Raw genomic sequence first — 22,061 nt, forward strand, 5'->3', positions numbered from 1 at the left:
AGTTCATAAATTGATGGCCAAGCATTGTCGGCGGGGTACACCCTTAATTGTTTGCCAGCTAATCGCAGGGCACAGAGAAACAAACAATTATTCGTACTCACATTCCCACCTACGGGCAATTTAGAGTCTTCAAATAACCTACCATGCATGTTTTGGGGATGTGGGAGGAATCCGGAGTACCCAGAGAAAATCTACACAGGCACAGGGAGAACATCCAAACTCCACACAGGGGCGGCCGGGATTTGAACCCTGAACTTTGAGGCACATGTGCTAACCAATCGTCCTCCGTGACGCCATTTTTCTCCCATTATTTTCCTTATTGTTAAGACATGAACACTGACCTTAACTGAGGCAAGGGTAGCCTGCACTTCTTTAGATGTTGTTCTGGGATCCTTTTTGACCTCCTGGATGAGTCGTCAATGTGCTCTTGTGGTTATTTTTGGAGGCCGGACACTCTTGGGAAGGTTCACCACTCTTCCATGGTTTCTACATTTGTGGATAATGGCTCTCACCGTTGGTAGCGCAAGTCCTAAAGCTTTAGAAATGGCTCTGAAACCCTTTCCAGCTTTCGAGATGTACAACCCCAATTCCAATGAACATGGGGCGTTGTGTTAAACATAAATAAAAACAGAATACAAAGATTTGCAAATCATGTTCAACGTATATTTAATTGAATACACTACAAAGACAAAATATTTAATGTTCAAACTGATAAACTTGATTGTTTTTAACAAATAATCATTAACTGAGAATTTTATGGCTGCAACACATTCCAAAAAAGCTGGGACAGGGTCATGCTTACCACTGTGTTACATCACCTTTTCTTTTAACAACATTCAATAAACGTTTGGGAACAAAAGACACTAATTGTTTAAGCTTTGTAGGTGGAATTCTTTCCCATTCTTGCTTGATGTACAGCTTCAGCTGTTCAACAGTCCGGGGTCTCCGTTATCATTTCTCCAAATACTGTATGTACCTTTCAGCATTAATGGTCCCTTCACAGATGTGTAAGTTACCCATGCCATTGGCACTAACACAGCCCCATACCATCACAGATGCTGGCTTTTGAAATTTGCGTCCATAACAGTCCGGATGGTTCTTTTCCTCATTGGCCCGGAGGACACGATGTCCACAATTTCAAAAAACAATTTGAAATGTGCACTCGTCGGACCACAGAACACCTTTCCACTTTGCATCAGTCCATCTTAGATGAGCTCGGGTCCAGAGAAGCCGGCGGCGTTTCTGGGTGTTGTTGATAAATGGTTTTTGCTGTGCATAGTAGAGTTTCAAGTTACACTTACGGATGTAGCGCTGAACTGTATTTACTGATATTGGTTTTCTGAAGTGTTCCTGAGCCCATGTGGTGATATCGTTGACACATTGATGTCGGTTTTTGATGCAGTGCCGCCTGAGGAATTGAAGGTCACTGGCATTCAATGTTGGTTTTCGGCCTTGCCTCTTACATGCAGTGATTTCTCCAGATTCTCTGAACCTTTTGATGATATTATGGACCGTAGATGATGGAATCCCTAAATTCCTTGCAATTGTACGTTGAGGAACATTGTTCTTAAACTGTTCGACTATTTTCTCACGCACTTGTTCACAAAGAGGTGAACCTCGCCCCATCTTTACTTGTGAATAACTGAGCAATTTAGGGACGCTCCTTTTATACCCAATCATGGCACCCACCTGTTCCCAATTAGCCTGTTCACCTGTGGGATGTTCCAAACAGGTGTTTGATGAGCATTCCTCAACTTTCTCAGTCTTTTTTGCCACCTGTCCCAGCTTTTTTGGAACGTGTTGCAGCCATAAAATTCCAAGTTAATGATTATTTACTAAAAACAACGTTTATCAGTTTAAATATTAAATATCTTGTCTTTTAAGTGTATTCAATTAAATATAGGTTGAACATTATTTGCAAATCATTGTATTAGGTTTTTATTTAGGTTTGACACAACGTCCCAACTTCATTGGAATTGGGGTTGTAAATTATTTTTCATCTGTTCTGGAATTTATTTGGACCGTAACATTTTGTTGTAGCCTTTTGAAACCTTTTGGCCGATTTCATTTTGTCAGACAGGATTTATTGACGTGATTTCTGTTTTGGGTGTAGTCAGTGAAAATGAACTCAGCTTTCCAAAAAAATTATTAGCCACAGTTAATTTCTGATTTACAAGGAGGGCAAATTCCTTTTTACACTGGGTCAGGTAGCGCTGAATATATATATATGTATATATATATATATATATATATATATATATATATATATATATATATATATTCCTTAATAAATAACTTACCATTTAAAAACTGCATTTTATGTTTACTTGGGTTATCTTGGTCTGATAGTTAAATTTGTTTGATGACCTTAAACATGAAAGTAGGGATACTCTCGTAAAAAAAATGAGAATTTGAGAAGGGGGCAAGTATTTCTTCCCAGCACTGTACAGCCCTAGAAATTGACCTCCAGCAGGTTATTTGAGTGCATGTTTCAGCATGAGGGCATGAAAACCACAAGTCAGTCCTGTGTTCGCCACTGGCGTTCATTGCTGCATGTTTTCACTGAGCAGATGTAATGGTGAAGCAGATTTTAGTGTTTTTCCTGCAATATTTTCCACAATGACTAACTTGGGCAGGGAACATTGATGATCTGAGGAGGGTGGCAAAGAGCTCCAGATGTTAACCAAAGGTATCGTGATTACTGCTAACTACAGGAACAAGTTACTTTAATCAATTTTCAGGGATGAGCTCCTCAGACCCATTGTCAGACCCCGTGGTGGTGCAGTGGGCCCTGGGTTTCTTCAGTGCCCAACTTCATGTGGCTGGAGTGTGTCCGCAGTTATGGGATGATGAAGGCATTGATGGTCTTGATTGGCTCCCCTGTTTCCCAGAAATGCATTCAAATCGAGCACCTCTGGGACATCATGTATTAATACTAGAAATGTACCAATACAACCTTTTTCAGACCAAGTAATAATGCAGTACTTACCTTTGAGTACTTGCCAATACCATGTACCAATACTTGATAATGCCATAATGTATTGCAATTTTGATAAAAATGTTTTATTTTAACTATTATTGAACATGGCATCGTTTTCATTAAAATATAAAAAAAAATGTTTGTGTGTGTTTTATATTTTGTGCTCCATCTTCATTATATACTGCACTTTATTACACTTGGAGTTGTTTTTTTTTTAAGTGCCGTATAAACAAAGTTGAGTTTTGTTCTGCTCTTATACACATTGAATAATCCTAATCCATTTGTCCTGAAGTTATATAGTGGGTACAGAAAATATTCAGACCCCCTTAAAACTTTCACTCTTTGTTAGCCATTTGCTAACGTCATTTATGTTCATTTATTTTTCTCATTAATGTACACACAGCACCCCATATTGACAGAAGAAAACGGAATTGTTGAAATTTTTGCAGATTTATTAAAAAAAGAAAAAGTGAAATATCACACAGCATTCAGACCCTTTGTTTAAATTGTGGGCACTGAATCTATAATCTATAAAAGTTAAACTTTTTGAATGGAATTATGGAAATAAATAAACATTTCCATGATATTTCCATGATAAATATATATATATATATATATATATATATATATATATATATATATATATATATATATATATATATATGTAGATAGATATTTATATGTCTAGATAGATATTCTCTCTTTCTCTCTCTCTAGATATACATATATATATATAGATATATATATCTAGAGAGAGAGATAGATATTCATCCATCCATCCATTTCCTTTACCGCTTATCCTCACTCGGGTCGTGGGTGTGCTGGAGCCTATCCTAGTTATCTTTGGGTGGGAGGCAGGGTACACCCTGAACCGGTCGCCAGCCAATCGCAGGGCACACGAAACAAACAACCATTCTCACTCACATTCACACCTACGGGCAATTTAGAGTCTCCAATCAACCTACCACGCATGTTTTTGGGATGTGGGAGGAAACCGGAGTGCCCGGAGAAAACCCGCCCAGGCAAGGCGAGAACGTGCAAACTCCACACAGGCAGGGCTGGGATTTTAACGCCGGTCCCCAGAACTGTGAGGCAGATGTGTAACCAGTCATTCACCGTGTCAGCATATATATATATTTTTTTATACATATATATATATATATATATATATATATATATATTTTTTTTATACATATATATATATATATATATATATACATACAGTGGGTATGGAAAGTTTTCAGACCCCCTTAAATGTTTCACTCTTTGTTGCAGCCATTTGTTAAAATCATTAAAGTTCATTTTTTTCCTCATTAATGTGACACCCCCTATTGACAGAAAAAAAAATGTAATTGTTTAAATTTTTTCTGAGGTATTAAAAAAGAAAAACTGAAATATCACACAGCCATAAGTATTCAGACCCTTTGCTGTAACACTCATCTATTTAACTTGGGTGCTGTCCATTTCTTCTGATCATCCTAGAGATGGTTCTACACCTTCATTGGAGTCAAGCTCCATGATTAGGAAAGCCACAGACCTGTAAGGAACTGCCTGAAGAGCTCAGAGACAGAATTGTGGCAAGGCACAGATCTGGCCAAGGTTACAAAAAAAATTCTGCTGCACTTCAAGTTCCTAAGAGCACAGTGGCCTCTATAATCCTGAAATGGAAGATGTTTGGGACGACCAAAACCCTTCCTAGAGCTGGCTGTCTTGCCAAGAAAAAGAAGAAACCAAAGATCACTGTGGCTGAGCTCCAGAGATGCAGTCGGGAGATGGGAGAACGTTCTAGAGAGTCCACCATCACTGCGGCCCGCCACCAGCCGGGGCTTTATGAGAGAGTTACCCGACGGAGGCCTCTCCTCAGTCTTGAAGGACTCCAAGATGTTGAGAAATAAGATTCTCTGGACTGATAAGACCAAGATAGTACTTTTTGGCATTAATTCTAAGCGGTATGTGGGGAAGAAAACCAGGCACTGCTCCTCACCTGTCCAATACAGTCCCAACAGTGAAGCATGGTGGTGGCAGCATCATGGATTGGGGGTGTTTTTCAGCTGCAGGGACAGGGAGACTGGTTGCAATCAAAGAAAATATGAATGTGGCCAAGTACAGGGATATCCTGGACGAAAACCTTCTTCAGAGTGCTCAGGACCTCAGACTGGGCCGAAGGTTTACCTTCCAACAAGACAATGACCCCAAGCACACAACAAAAATAATGAAGGAGTGGCTTCAGAACAACTCCTTGACTGTTCTTGAATGGCCCAGCCAGAGCCCTGACTTAAACCCAATTGAGCATCTCTGGAGAGACCTGAAAATGGCTGTCCACCAACATTCACCATCCAACCTGACAGAACTGGAGAGGATAAGCTTGTATTTCTTCTTCCAAAGAAATTAAAAGAAGTGACTCATGGATATTTTTAAACTTGTGGGACTGTGCATTTTTTTTGTCGTCAGTCAGTTGTTGCCTTATTCCAATATGTTTTGATACCCCCTGACGATTACATGAACATGACTCACTGTATGAAAACCTCAGCAACCTAATTAGCACAAGGTTGTTGAGGTTTTCATACAGTGTTGTTATATTGCAGCCATTTGCTAAAAAACATTTAAGTTATTTTTTTCCCTAATTAATGTACACACAGCCCCCCCCCCCCCCCCCATATTGACAGAAGAAAAATCTGAATTGTTGAAAACAGAAAGTAGCTGTAATACCATTTTAAATGTGGAAAAACCAGCAAATTTTTATTTTATGAACAAGTGTCAAATACGGGAAAAAGACGGTGGTATTGCTGTTATTTTTCAGTCATTATTTCAGTGTAAAGAAATTATACTGGGTGATTTTAGCTCTTTTGAATATCTCTATTTTTTTAGTTAAAGGTGACCCAAAGATGATTGTTTTAATAATTTATAGACCTCCAAGATACAATCGAAAATCTATGGAGGATTTTTCAGAACTGCTGTCAGTTATTTGTATTACTATTACTATTTTGTCATTACGGGAGACTTGAACATTTATGTTGAGTGCAAAATCTAAAGAACGTTCTGCTATATTGGACACATTTGACCTCCCTCAACATATTAAGAGTCCAACCCACAATCAAGGTCACATCTTCGAACTGGTCATCTCTAAGGATGTTAAAATTCAGTTGAGATAAAGGATTTGACAATTTCTGACCATTTTTGTGTATTCTTTGAATTACAGATTCCTTCAAAAGTTCAGACAACCTCTATGTCTATTTAGAAAGGGTACATAAATGAGAGTACCGCCACTAAGTTTATGGAGACCATTGCTGTTCCACAAACTGTGATTGCTGAGACAGTTGATGAACTTTTGGATAATTTCACCTCTAAAATCTCAAATGTCATGAATGCTGTTGCTCCTATTAAAACTAAGACAATCTTGAGGCGACCAAGAAGACTGTGGAGGAGCACAATGATGGTAAAGACCTCTGAATCAAAGTATAGGAAAGCAGAAAGTATGTGGACAAAAACTAAACTCAATATTGACCATGACCTATACAGACAAATCATTGTAATTTTAACCAAGAGTTAGTCAGGGCGAGACACTTTTCTGAATTCATCAGGAAGAACTTCAACAATACTCGCACTCTGTTTGCTGTGGTTGACAAGCTCAACCCCCCGAACCATATAGCTCCAGAACTCCTAACAGCAGATAAATGCAATGAATTTGCTTGTTATTTTAGTGAAAAAAATACAATCCATCAGGTTAAATCAGCAAAATGATAAAATGATACAACATCTGAAGCCACCCAGGAAAAAAACTACTATGTCAGAATTTGATTCAGTTGACCAAAAAACTCTAGAGAAAACGGTTCAGCAGCTGAAACCATCAACGAGCTGTCTTGACTAAATACCATCTGACTTTTTAAAAGCTGTTGCGAACTCTGTTCTAGCTGATTTGCAGCAAAGAATCAATTGCTCACTTCAGTCAGGCGAGTCTCCTAAAACTCCTAAAGTAGCTGCCATTAAGCCACTTCTAAAAAAATAGAACGCTGGATGCTTCCATATTAGCAAGCTATAGACCCATCTCAAATCTCCCTTTCATAGCCAAGATTGTGGAGAAAGTCATTTTTCATCAACTCAGCAATTTCTTGAATTTAAGAGTGGGTGCGGAAAGTATTCAGACCCCCTTAAAATTTTCACACTGTTATATTGCAGCCATTTGCTGAAATCATATAAGTTCTATTATTTTCATCATGAATGTAAACACAGCACCCCATATTGACAGAAAAAGGAATTGTTTTAATTTTTTCGCAGATTTATTAAAAAAGAAAAACTTAAATATCACACAGCCAAAAGTATTCAGACACTTTGCTGTGACACTCATATTTAACTCGGGTGCTGTCCATTTCTTCTTATCATCCTTGAGATGGTTCTACACACCTTCATTGGAGTCCAGCTATGTTTGGTTATACTGACTGGACATGATTAGGAAAGCCACACACCTGTCTATATAAGACCTTACAGCTCACAGTGCATGACAGAGCAAATGAGAATCATGAGGTCAAAGGAACTGCCTGAAGAGCTCAGAGACAGAATTGTGGCAAGGCACAGATCTGGTCAAGGTTACAAAAACATTTTTGCTGCACTTCCTCCATAATAATAATGTGGCCAAGTACAGGGATATCCTGGACGAAAACCTTCTCCAGAGTGCTCAGGACCTCAGACTGGGCCGAAGGTTCACCTTCCAACAAGACAATGAAACTAAGCACACAGCTAAAATAACAAAGGAGTGGCTTCAGAACAACTCCGTGAATGTTCTTGAATGGCCCAGCCAGAGCCCTGAATTAAACCCAATTGAGCATCCCTGGAGAGACCTGAAAATGGCTGTACACCAACATTCACCATCCATCCTGACAGAACTGGAGAGGATCTGCAAGAAGGAATGGCAGAGGATCCCCAAATCCAGGTGTGCATCATTCCCAAAAAGACTGATGGCTGTATTAGCTCAAAAGGGTGCTTGTATTAAATACTGATGTGCGATTTCAGTTTTTCGTTTTTAATCTGCAAAAATGTCAATAATTCCGTTTTTTTCTGTCAATACGGGGTGCTATGTGTACATTAATGAGAAAAAAAAGAACTTAAATTAGTTTCGCAAATGGATGCAATTTAACAAAGAGTGAAAAATTTAAGCGGGTCTGAATACTTTCCCTACCCACTTTAAACGGACATTTTGACAAATTTCAGGTTTCCGAACTCATCACAGTACAGAATCTGCTCTTATAGAAGTGCTAAATGATATAAGGTTGAATACTGACTCGGGAAAGGTCTCAATGCTGGTCTTGTAGGATCTCAGTGCAGCTTTTGATACGGTAGACCAAAGTGTACTGCTGAACAGCTTGGAAACGTGGGTAGGACTACAACCCCAATTCCAATGAAGTTGGGACGTTGTGTTAAAAATAAATAAAAACAGAATACAATGAAGTGCAAATAATGTTCAACCTATATTTAATTGAATACACTACAAAGACAAGGTATTTAATGTTCAAACTGATAAACCTTATTGTTTTTAGCAAATAATCATTAACTTAGAATTTTATGGCTGCAATACGTTCCAAAAAAGCTGGGACAAGGTCATGTTTACCACTGTGTAACATCAAATTTTCTTTTAACAACATTCAATAAACGTTTTGGAACTGAGGACACTAAATTGTTGAAGCTTTGCAGGTGGAATTCTTTCCCATTCTTCCTTGATGTACAGCTTCAGCTGTTCAACAGTCCGGGGTCTCCGTTGTCGTATTTTACGCTTCATAATGCGCCACACATTTTCAATGGGAGACAGGTCTGGACTGCAGCCAGGCCAGTCTTGTACCCGCACTCTTTTACTACGAAGCCACGCTGTTGTAACACATGCAGAATGTGGTTTGGCATTGTCGTGCTGGAATAAGCAGGGGCGTCCATGTAAAAGACGTTGCTTGGATGGCACCAGATAGTTCTCCAAAACCTGTATGTACTTTTTAGCATTAATGGTGCCTTTACAGATGTGTAAGTTACCCATGCCATTGGCACAAACACAGCCCCACACCATCACAGATCCTGGCTTTTGAACTTTGCGTTCATAACAGTCCGGATGGTTCCTTTCCTCTTTGGCCCGGAGGACACGACGTCCACAATTTCAGAAAACAATTTGAAATGTGCACTCGTCGGACCACAGAACACTTTTCCACTTTTCATCAGTTCATCTTAGATGAGCTCAGCCCCAGAGAAGCCAGCGGCGTTTCTGGTTGTTGTTGATAAATGGCTTTTGCTTTGCATAGTAGAGTTTCAAGTTGCACTTACGGATGTTGCGCCGAACTGTATTTACTGACATTAGTTTTCTGAAGTGTTCCTGAGCCCATGTGGTGATATCCTTTACACATTGATGTCGGTTTTTGATCCAGTGCCGCATGAGAGATCGAAGGTCACGGGCATTCAATGTTGGTTTTCGGCCTTGCCGCTTACATGCAGTGATTTCTCCAGATTATCTGAACCTTTTGATGACATTATGGACCGTAGATGATGAAATCCCAAAATTCATTGCAATTGTACGTTGAGGAACATTGTCCTTAAACTGTTCGACTATTTTCTCACGCACTTGTTTACAAAGAGGTGAACCTCGCCTCATCTTTGCTTGTGAATGACTGAGCAATTCAGGGAAGCTCCTTTTATACACAATCATGGCACCCACCTGTTCCCAATTAGCCTGTTCACCTGTGGGATGTCCCAAACAGGTGTTTGATGAGCATTCCTCAATCTACTCAGTCTTTTTTGCCACCTCTCCCAGCTTTTTTGGAACATGTTGCAGCCATAAAATTCTAAGTTGATTATTTGCTAAAAACAATAAAGTTGATCAAATATCTTGTCTTTGTAATGTATTCAATTAAATATAGGTTGAACAGGATTTGCAAATCATTGTATTCTGTTTTTATTTTGGTTGGACACAACGTCCCAACTTCATTGGAATTGGAGTTGTAAATGGAACAGGCCTTAAATGGTTCAGGTCCTACGTGGAGGAAAGGAGTTATTTTGTAACCATTGGAAGTGTTCAATCTCATCAAATGGCAAAGACCTATGTGGTCCCTCAAGGGTCAGTTCTTGGACCCCTCCTGTTCAGCCTGTGTATGGTACCCTTGGGTCAAATTCTTCAGAACTTTTAATATCATAGCAATGCAGATGACACACAGTTATATCTAGCAGCGTCTCCAGATGACTATAGTTCAATTGAGGTGTTGTGTTACGGTCTAAAACACATAACTGGATAAGCCAATATTGTCTTCAATTAAACAACAACAAAACTGAGATCATTGTTTTTGGCAATAAAGATAAGAGGACTGCTCTTAGTAAATACCTGGAGTCACTCTCTTTAAAAACCAAAGACCAAGTCCGAAACCTTGGTGTACTGACAGAGACCTGACTTTCAACAGTCATATCAAATCAATTACTAAAACTGCCTCTACCACCTGAAGAACATATCCAGAGTGAAGGCTTGCATGTATCAAGCAGACCAGCAGAAGGTCATCCATGCTTTTATTTCAAGGAGACTTTGACTATTGTTATGGTCTTCTGACTGGACTCCCCAAAAAGAGCATTAAACAGCTGCAGCTCGGTTTCTGACCAGAACAAAGGGTCAGAGCATATTACGCCAAGTCTTTACACTGGCTCCCAGTCAGCTTAAGAATAGATTTTAAAGTTCTGGAGGGAGAGGGAAGTCTGGGCCTCCCTGCTAAAGCTAAAGCCCTTGCGACACGACCTCGGATAAGCGGAAGAAAAATGGATGAATGGATGGATGGAGTTCTGTTACTGGTCTATAAATGACGAAATGGTTTAGGTCCTGAATTCATGAAAGAAATGCTAAAGGAATATAAACCCATTAGGGCTCTGAGATCGACAGACTCAGGTCAAATAGTGGAGCACACAGTCCAAAGCAAAGATGGTGAAGCAGCATTTAGCTATGATCCTGCACACAAATGGAATAAGTTGCCAACAGAAGTGATGTCAGCCCCAAGTCCAGGTTAAACACGCTTCTTAATTCTCATTCTTTTGAGAGCATTTCCACTTTTAAATATTTCTTGCACCATACGCTGTTTTAATTGAACTTTCTTTTTTTTTTCTCGTTTTAAATGTTTATAAGCTGATTTTTTTCTTTGTTTTTCAATGCGTTTAATCATGTAAAGCACATTGTGTTACCTTGTGTATGAAATGTGCTATCAAAATAAATTTGCTTTGCTTTTAAATGGTGAGTGAATTTATTAAGGAAAAAAAAATATTCAAAGTAACCTGGCCTTTTGTGAAAACGTAATTACCGCCCTTATTCAATCATGAATCGTGGCTTATCACAATTTTTGGTTAATTTTCACTGATCACACCCAAGCCTGATTACCTCGAGACCTGTTCAATCAAGAAGTCACTTGAAGAAAATCTGTCAAAAAATCTAAAAAGCTGCAACAAAATGACACGATCCAAAAAAATTTACAGAACAATCGAGAAGTAATTGACATCTATCAGTCTGGAAAGGGTTACAAAAGCCTTTCCTAAAGCTTTAGGATTCCAGCAAACCATAGGGAGAGCTATTCTCCTCACATGGAGAAAACATGGAACAGCGGTGAAGCTTCCGAGGAGTGGCCGGCCTACAAAGATTACCCCAAGAGAACAGCAATGACTCAACCAGGAGGCCACAAAGGAACTCAGGACAACTTCTAAACAACTGCAGGCCTCCCTTTCCTCAGTTAACGTCAGTCTTCATGACACAACAATAAGGAAGAGACTAGGCAAAAATTGGCATCAATGGCAGAGGTCCAAAGCGAAAACCAAAAAGAACATAAAGGCTCGCCTTATTTTTGGAAAAACAAAAAGAAAAAACATCTGAAGTATTCCTCAGACTTTTGGGACAATATTATATGGACTGATGATATGAAAGTTGAGCTTTTTGGAAGGTGTGTCTCGTTACATCTGGCATAAATATAGCACAGCATTTCAGAAAGAAAACATCATACCAACAGTCAAACATGGTGGTGGTAGTGTGATGGTCTTGGGCTGTTTTGCTTCTTCAGGACCTGGACAACTTGCTGTGATTGATGGAACCATGAATTCTGCTCTTTAACAGAAAATTCTGAACGAGAATGTTTAGCCAGCAATTCGTGACCGCAAGCTGAAGCGCACTTGGGTTCTGAATCAGGATAACGATCCAAAACACACCAGCAAATCAACTTCTGAATGGCTTAAAAAAAACAAAAACGAAGGTTTTGGAGTGGCCTAGTCAAAGTCCAGACTTTAATCCGATTGAAATGCAGTGGCATGAAATTAAAAAGGACGCTCATGCTCAAAAACCCTCCATTTATGCAGAATTCAAACAATTCTGCAAGGAAGAGTGGGCCAAAATATCTCTACAGAGATGTGAAAGACTCATTGCCAGTTATAGAAAACGCTTGATTTTAGTTGTCACTGCTGAGGATGGCCCAACCAGTTATTAGGTTTAGGGGGGCATTAATTTTTCCACACAGGGTCAGGTAAATTTGAATAGTTTTTTGTCCTTAATAAATGAAATCACCATTTAAAAAAAGCATTTTAAGCTCACTTGGGTAATATTTGTCTGATATTTACATTTATTTGATTATCTTAAACATTAAAGGGGGAAATGATGCAAAACTACAAGAATTTGAGAAGGGAGGGGGCGGGGGGGGGGGCAATACTTTTTCACGGCACTGTATGCTCATGGAAGAATGGGCAAACATTTCCATGAACTCACTCCTACAGTAAAACTTGTTGAAAGTCTTCCCACAATGGTTGCTGTTGTAGTTGCAAAGGGTAGACCAACATCATATTAAACCATATGGATTTAGAATGGTATATCACTCAAAATCATATGTGAGTCAAAGCAGGTGAGCAAATATAGTGTATATAGACCTGTTTTATTTGGGAGAGGTTGGGGAGGGCATGGTACTTCTTGCCGAGAAACGCACTTTGTAGTCCCATGACATGCTGGAGGAGGCTTGATGAAGAAATGTATCTCCAATCTACGCTTATGTTTTATTACATTAATTTACATAATAATAACAATAATAATAATAATAGTAGTAGTAATAATAATTAGAGCTATTATGTAAATTTTTACAAATTACCCTATTTTATTTTACCATCAGTTTAATCCATGAAAGGACACATTTGGGACACAATTGTTTGGCACTGGTATGCTGTTTACTGTCCTATATACTGTAATATATGGTTAAAAAACGCCCTTGCTGTTGTTCGTCATGGCAGAGGGGCACGTTGTAGGACCACAATATGAGGTTGTTGTTTTTTGTGCTGAATAAATCGGGTATTGAAATTAAGGTTCATTTTTAAATAATCCATCCATCTATTTTCTACCGCTTATTCGGGTCGGGTCGTGGGGGCAGTAGCGTTAGCAGGGACGCCCAGACTTCCCTCTCCCCAGCCACTTCATCCAGCTCTTACGGGGGGATCCCGAGGCGTTCCCAGGCCAGCCAAAGGACGTAGTCTCTCCAGCGTGTCCTGGGTCATCCCCAGGGTCTCCTCCCGGTGGGACGTGCCCGGAACACCTCACCAGGGAGGCGTCCGGGAGGCATCCGAATCAGATGCCCCAGCCACCTCATCTGGCTCCTCTCGATGTGGAGGAGCAGCAGCTCTACTCTGAGATCCTACCGGATGACTGAGCTTCTCACCCTATCTCTAAGGGAGAGCCTGGACACCCTGCGGAGGAAACTCATTTCGGCCGCTTGTATCCGGGATCTCGTTCTTTCGGTCACGACCTACAGCTCGTGAACATAGGTGAAGGTAGGAACGTAGATCGACCGGTAAATTGAGAGCTTCGGCTTTCGGCTTAGTTCCTTCTATACCACAACGGACCGATACAAAGTCCGCATCACTGCAGACGCTGCACCGTTCTGCCTGTCGATTTCCCGTTCCATTCTTCCCTCACTCGTGAACAAGACCCCAAGATACTTGAACTCCTCCACTTGGGGCAGGATCTCACGCCACCCTTTTCTGACTGAGGACCACGGTCTCAGATCTAGAGTTATATAAAAATGGTTCGGTGAGGCAATTTTTATATAATTTGATCAATAATGGTAAAGACACGGCCCACTGAATTTCCTTTTGAAAATAAAATAATTTTTCTGATACGAGTACTTGAATTATTGACAGTTGTTATCCATCAATATCTCATAATTGTTTCAAAGAAAACAAATATTCTGAAGTAATATTTTTCTGACTTTTAATGCCAGAATGTCTTTACCGTACTGTGTCTGAAATGCTGTTTTGTGATTTAATGAAAATTATGTTTTCTGAAGATCCATCCATCCATTTTCTGAGCCACTTTTCCTCACTAGGGTCGCGGGCGTGCTGGAGCCTATCCCAGCTATCATCGGGCAGGAGGTGGGGTATACCCTGAACTGGTTGCCAGCCAATCGCAGGGCACACATAAACAAACAACCATTTGCACTCTCATTCACACCTATGGGCAATTTAGAGTTTTCAATTAACCTACCATGCATGTTTTTGGGATGTGGGAGGAAACCGGAGTGCCCGGAGAAAACCCATGCAGGCACGGGGAGAACATGCAAACTCCACACAGGCGGGGCCGGGGATTGAAACCCGTTCCTCAGAACTGTAAGGCTGACGCTCTAACCAGTCGGCCACCGTGCCGCCGTTATCTGAAGATGTTAATTATATTTTTGGGGAGGATTTTTCTCTGCCTTTACCAAGAAAAAGTAACACAAATGCATATTAGAGTCTTAAGAGTTCCTTTTTTTTGGTTCTTTTAGAAACAGTCCTTCTTTGTTACTCAAGATGTCTTTACTTTTAAGGCCACTGGAGGGAGCCTCATTATGGTTGTCGCAAAACACTAAAAGGATCTGTGAGCTGAAGTGCCAGGATGAGGGGCCCATTTAGCATTCACACAATAGCAGACAGCAAAATGTGTTATTTCTGAGAATTTGTATGAATTTGAATTTTTTTTCGAACTATTGCATATCTTTACTGTTATTACAATTGTATACAGTACAATTATACTCCTGCGCTTGTGCGGGCAACAGCGCCTGGATTGAATCACGTGACCGACACATTGGGCCGCGTCACTTGACGCATATGGCACAAATTGTCACCACGTGCAGAATCAGAATCAGAATCAGAATCAGAATCATCTTTATTTGCCAAGTATGTCCAAAACACACAAGGAATTTGTCTCCGGTAGTTGGAGCCGCTCTAGTACAACAAACAGTCAATTTACAGAACACTTTGGGGACATAAAGACATTGACAAAAAACAATTGTGCAAAAAGATGCAGAGTCCTCTAGCACTTAGAGCAGTTCGAACGACTAATATTGCAATAGTCCGGTGCAATGACCATTGTGCAAAGGGCGCTGAGACTTCAAGGAGTGTATGCGGTTTAAAGTGACGAGTAGTGCGATCATCTGGGACAATGTCGGTTGTGCAAATGTTACAGATACTCCTCAATCAGTGTGCAAATGGAGCAGATGCTACTCTGGCATGAGTGGCCAGTATATGCAAATAGTGCAGCATGGCGAGACAACTACAGTGAGTGCACGAGTAATAAATAATTGGCCCCACAGAAATGTGACAACGAACTCAAGTCAAAAAATTGCCAGCTTGTTGTAATGGAATTATAGGTTAGGTGTTTAAGAAGTTGATCGCAAGAGGGAAGAAGCTGTTGGAATGTCTACTAGTTCTAGTTTGCGTTGATCGGTAGCGCCTACCTGAGGGAAGGAGCTGGAAGAGCTGGTGACCGGGGTGCAGACGGTCCGAGAGGATTTTGCACGCCCTTGTCTTAGTTCTGGCAGCGTGCAAGTCCTCAATGGTGGGTAGGGGGGTACCGACAATCCTTTCAGCAGTTTTGATTGTCCGTTGCAGTCGGAGTTTGTCCTTTTTTGTAGCAGCACCAAACCAGACTGTGATGGAAGAACACAGGACCGATTCGATGACCGCTGTGTAGAACTGTCTCAGCAGCTCCGGTGGCAGGCCGTGCTTTCTCAGAAGCCGCAGGAAGTACATCCTCTGCTGGGCCTTTTTGAGGACGGAGTTGATGTTGTTCGCCCACTTCAGGTCCTGAGAGATTGTAATTCCCAGGAACTTGAAGGTCTCGACGGTTGACACAAGGCAGCTGGACAACGTGAGGGGCAGCTGTGGCGAAGGATGCCTCCTGAAGTCCACGATCATCTCTACCGTCTTGAGCGTGTTCAGCTCCAGGTTGTGTCGCCCGCACCACAGCTCCAGCCGCTCCGCTTCCTGTCGATATGCAGACTCGTCACCGTCCTTCATGAGGCCGATGACAGTGGTGTCATCTGCATACTTCAGGAGCTTGACAGTCGGGTTCGCTGAGGTGCAGTCGTTCGTGTAGAGAGAGAAGAGCAGCGGAGAGAGGACACAACCTTGGGGCGCCCCAGTGCTGATGCTGCGTGTGGATGAGGTGGCCTCCCCCAGCCTGACCTGCTGTGTCCTGCCCGTCAGAAAGCTGTAAATCCACTGGCAGATGGCAGGTGAGACGCTGAGCTGGAGAAGCTTGGTTGAAAGGAGTTCAGGGATGATGGTGTTGAACGCTGAGCTGAAGTCCACGAACAGGATCCTCGCGTAGGTCCCTGCACTGTCGAGGTGTTCTAGGATGAAGTGCAGTCCCATGTTGACTGCATCATCCGCAGACCTGTTCGCTTGGTAGGCAAACTGCAGGGGGTCCAGCAGGGGACCTGTGACACTCTTGAGGTGGTCCAGCACGAGACGTTCAAAGGACTTCATGACCACAGATGTCAAAGCGACAGGCCTGTAGTCATTCAGACTAGAGACTAGACAGACTAGATCATCTCTCGTGATTGGTCCGTTTTAGTCACATGCTGTGATAGTACTCAGAAGTAGTCATCTTTCCCCTTGGTTCCACATACCCCCTACACCGCCGCTGCCTTGTTCGATTTTGCAAGACAATTAAACATCATCTGGTCCTCTAGGTCCATTTGTTGTAGCAGGCACTGTTCCACGGTCGCCATTGTTGTTGCTTTGTTCCTTGTTAAACTCGATTATAAAGGCAAACTGCGAGCAGGATAGCCACATTGACGCCAGCGCGGTCGCCGCCCACGCGAGTATAAAGAAGCCTTAATGGGTTTCATGAAATAGGATCACAAGGATCTTGTTTGACGTGCGTCCTGTGTCTGAGACGCACAAAAATGAGCAGGGATGCATAAAGTAAAATCAATCTGTGTCTGAGAACCCAATGTTATGGATTAGTATTCCAGCGTGATGGTGGAAATCCAGCAGATTAATTTTTTTGACAAGACAGGTCTCTGGAGTGTGGCTAAAAAAAGAGAGTGTCCACCTGCATGTCCAGCCATTTGAGGATGACAAAAAAAGATTCTGAGACTTGAAAACTGACACATGAAACCGTCTTGTCTCGAAACGATTCAGAGATAGTGAAGGGCTCTGATCGGCCTTGTGTATGCCTGTGTGAGTATGCGTGCATATGAGCCAGTAGCTGCACAGTTACAGAAATTAACCAAGATGGCACCAAATCGTGTGTGTGGTCGCCTCGTTGGTGTGCTCTCTAGTAATCTCTATGCTTTTGTGTTTTTCGTCCGTCCTTGGAGACATTATGCGACTTACACACACAAGGGAAGACTTACTAAACATTAGGAAGTCTTCTGCGGACTTTCTTTTACAAATCAGATCATTTTTTTCTCTGAGTTACTCACAGGAGCGGGGGCAGTCTGGTGCATGGAGGAACCAAAAGCGATGCAACAGAGGGAAGCGAGCCGGAGTCCAGATCAAGCTCTGGAAGAGAGGATTCCGTATGCCGTGCCCATCAATTCACCTCGCAAATATATGTTGCCGACCCAACAAAATGGACAGTTCATCTTCTCACGAAGACCAGTAAAGACTACGGGCGTTGCGCCGCCCTGTGCTTCACAGAGACGTGACTATGTGAACGTGTCCCCGATGTCGCCGTAATGCTTCCAGGCTTCCAACTACACCGAGCAGACCAAGGACTTATTGGGGAAAACAAAACGAGGCGGAATTTTCTTCTATATCATTCTATTCGCCACGCGAGTTTGCGTCATTCATCCTCGCTAGTGTCTACATACCTCCCCAGGCTAATCCAAACGCCACAGTGCAGCGTTAAATTAACAAGTAAACGAACTTAGGGGGGGGAAAAAAAAAGCACCCAGATTCACCCCTCATTATTCTTGGGGACTTTAACAAGCTAAACTCTCTGAGAGTCTCTGCTAGGATGAAGGGTAAAGTTTATAAAACAGTGGTGAGGCCAGCCATGATGTACGGATTAGAGACAGTGGCACTGAAGAGACAACAGGAAGCAGAGCTGGAGGTGGCGGAAATGAAGATGTTGAGGTTCGCTCTCGGAGTGACCAGGTTGGATAAAATTAGAAATGAGCTCATCAGAGGGACAGTTTTTGTTTTGGAGACAAAGTTAGAGAGAGCAGACTTCAATGGTTTGGACACGTCCAGAGGAGAAATAGTGAGTATATTGGTAGAAGGATGATGAGGATGGAGCTGCCAGGCAAGAGAGCTAGAAGAAGACCAAAGAGAAGGTTGATGGATGTCGTGAGGGAAGACATGAGGGCAGTTGATGTTCGAGAGGAGGATGCAGGAGATAGGCTTACAAGGAAAAGGATGACGCGCTGTGGCGACCCCTAAAGGGACAAGCCGAAAGGAAAAGAAGAAGAAACTCAACAACGAACTCCCTAAATACAAGCAGCACATTGACTGTCCCGCCAGGAAAAACAACCCTCTAGACCACTGCTATACCACACTAAATGATGCATACCGTGCTATCCACCGTGCAGCCTTGGGCTCATCTGATCACTGTTTAATTAATTTAATACCAACACACAGGCACAAACTTAAATGTACAAAGCCTGTGGTAAAAACAGTGAAAAAGTGGACCAATGAAGCAAAGATAGAACTTCAAGACGGTTTACAATGTTACATCCTATATCAGTTTATGTGAGAATGTCTGTGTACCAACAAAGACATTTCGCAAGTTCAATAACAACAAGCCATGGTTCACTGCCAAACTTCAACTTCACCAAGCTAATGAAGTCGCCAATAGAAGTGGGGACAGTGCCCTGTACAATCGAGCTAGGAACCAGCTGACGAAAGAAATTAACATCGCAAAGAGGAATTATGTAGAAAAGATGGAAAAACAGTTTACTGCTAATGACTAAGACAGTCTGACCTGAAAAAGTGGACCAATGAAGCAAATATGGAACTTCAAAGCGGTTTAGACTGCACAGACTTGAGTGTCTTTGAAAATTCAGCTGGCAGCCTGGATGAATATACGGACACTGTAAAATCCTATATCAGTTTCTCTGAAGAGGTGTGTGTACCAACAAAGTCATTTCGCACATTCAATAACAAGAACCCGTGGTTAACTGCCAAACTTAAGCAATTTGCCAGGCTAAAGAGGATGCATATAAAAGTAGGGACAGGGCCCTGTATAATCGCACTAGAAACCAGCTGACGAAAGAAATTAAACTTGCAAGGAGAAACTATGCAGTAAGGCTCGCTCCAGTCTTCACACAGATCTTCAATCGATCTCTGGAACTGTGCGAAGTACCATCCTGTTTCAAACACTCCATAATCATCCCAGTCTCCAAGAAACCTGCAATCTCGGGTCTGAATGACACAGGCCTGTCGCCCGGACATCTGTGGTCATGAAGTCCTTTGAATGCCTCGTGCTGGAACACCTCAAGAGCATCACAGGTCCCCTGCCGGACCCCCTGCAGTTTGCCTACCGAGCAAACAGGTCTACGGATGATGCTGTCAACATGGGACTGCACTTCATCCTGGAACAGCTCGACGGCGCGGGGACCTACGCGAGGATCCTGTTTGTGGACTTCAGCTCTGCATTCAACACCATCATCCCCGAACTCCTCTCCTCCAAGCTTCTCCACAGCACGTAGACAACCGTCGAGACCTTAAAGTTCCTGGGAATTACTGTCTCTCAGGACCTGAAGAGGGAGTTCAACATCAACTCCATCTTCAAGAAGACCCAGCAGAGGATGTACTTCCTGTGGCTTCTGAGGAAGCACAGCCTGCCACAGGAGCTGTTGAGGCAGTTCTACACACCGGTCATCGAATTAGTCCTCTGTTCTTCCATCACAGTCTGGTTTGGTGCTGCTACAAAAAAGGACAAATTCCGACTCCAACGGACAATCAAAACTGCTGAAAATATTGTCGGCACCCCCCACCCGCCCTTGAGGACTTGCACGCTGCCAGAACTAAGACAAGATCATGCAAAATCCTATTGGACCCTCCACATCCTGGTCACCAGCTCTTCCAGCTCCTTCCTTCAGGTAGGCGCAACCGAACAATGCAAACTAAAACTAGCAGACATTGCAGCAACTTCTTCCCTCTTGCCATTAACTTCTTAAACAGTTAACTTACAATTCCATTGCAACATGCTTCCAATTTTCTGTCTTGAGTTTGTTGTCACATCTCTGTCGGGCCAATTATACATTACTCGTGCACTCACTGTAGCAGTCTCGCCACGCTGCACCATTTACATTTCTGTTGTTGACCAATACTGGCCACTCATGTGCCTGAGTAGCATCTGCACCATTTGCACAATCGACTGAGTAGTCTCTGCAACATTTGCAGAATCGACATTTTCTCAGATTATCGCACTACTAGTCACTTTAAACTGTATACATTTCTTGAAGTCTCGGCGCCCTTTGCACAATGGTCATTGCACCGTACTATTGCTCTATTAGTCATTCAAACAGCTCTAATTGCTAGAGGACTCTGCATCTTTTATATCGTCAAATAAATAAATAGTTGTGCCGGCATTACCAGATTACTAGCAACCTTTTATTGCTCAGTGACTGTTTTTGTCAATGTCTTTTTGTCTCAAAAGTATTCTCTGTCAATTGACTGTCTGTTGTCGTACAAGTGTGTGGAGCTATTCTTAAGGCAGGAAGTCTTCCTCTGATTAAAAAAAAAAGATGCGAAAGAGAATATAATTTGCCAAAGATCACATCGATGGGCCTAAAGAGAAATGGGAAAAAAATTTGTGGACTAATGAAAGTAAGATTGTTCTTTTTGGGTCCAAGGGCAGCAGACAGAATGTCAGACGACACCCAAACACTAAATTCAAACCACAGTTCACTCTGAAGACATTGAAGCATGGTGGTGCAAGGCATTATGAAACGGGGGATGTTTCTCTTACTATGGCGTCAGGCCTCTTATCAGACCGATAAGAAATGCAGAGGAATTGGGATATGTCAAATCCCTAGGCTGAAATACCTGTTCACAGGTGCAAGAACTTGGTTAAGTGTATCCAACACAGATGTGAAGACGACAGAAACAGTGGTTATACAACTCAATATTTAGTAATTCAGAGGAAAGATAAATCCTAAAGACTTTTGAGTTCATACAGTAAATACTTTAGTTTGTAAAGACACTAATATTTTTTAACAGCCCAAAATTCAGTTTTCTTCATGTTATTTAAATAATTCATTAAAAAAAAAATCCTCATGTTTTGATGAAGAAGATCATGTGCAGTGTTCCCAATGCATGAAAATAAAAACTATTAAAAGGATTGAGAGCTTTACTCACATATTTAAACATTTTGAGCATAACTGTAAAACCACGTGATAATTTCATCATTGGTCATGGAAAATTGTGATTACATGAAATCTGTTTACCTCAGTCTCGGATATGACCTGTGTGATTTTCTTGCAAGTGTAGAACGGAGCCACTTCAACGTGGGTAACTCTCCAGTAAGCACCTCGCGATGTATCCAAAATCTTATCATGCTTCTTCAAGATCTTTCTGAAACCTGTGAAATTCAGGTTCTGCAGACATGCACAGAGAGAAACAGAGGTAAATGGACTTCAGCATCATACAAGCACAGAAACATTTAACGTGCACTTTGTCAGGGCACTGAATCGATGGCAACTTGATGTTTCGCCTATCTTTCACTTCATCAGTTAATGCAATAAGGCTTGGTTAGGACAAAACTAGCTTGACTTGGAAATATAGAAAAATGACTGAATTGTTTCTCGGCAGTGCCTGCCCCCTAGCAATTCTAAAATGATATTATTTTTTA

General features: G+C 41.7%; 1 protein-coding gene across 4 annotated transcripts in view; it reads right to left on the reverse strand.

Annotated features, from left to right (window-relative positions):
• The window catches only part of LOC133411246 (xenotropic and polytropic retrovirus receptor 1 homolog), a 230,488-nt gene that overhangs the window by 127,762 nt on the left and 80,665 nt on the right, over positions 1–22,061 (reverse strand). For all 4 annotated transcript variants that reach the window (XM_061693346.1, XM_061693345.1, XM_061693344.1 and 1 more), the window contains one exon: positions 21,658–21,807. In XM_061693346.1, the coding sequence (XP_061549330.1) occupies positions 21,658–21,807 (150 nt within the window). The remainder of the gene's footprint in view (positions 1–21,657; positions 21,808–22,061) is intronic.

This window comes from Phycodurus eques, chromosome 13, assembly GCF_024500275.1.
Source record: "Phycodurus eques isolate BA_2022a chromosome 13, UOR_Pequ_1.1, whole genome shotgun sequence".
Taxonomy (NCBI): domain Eukaryota; kingdom Metazoa; phylum Chordata; class Actinopteri; order Syngnathiformes; family Syngnathidae; genus Phycodurus; species Phycodurus eques.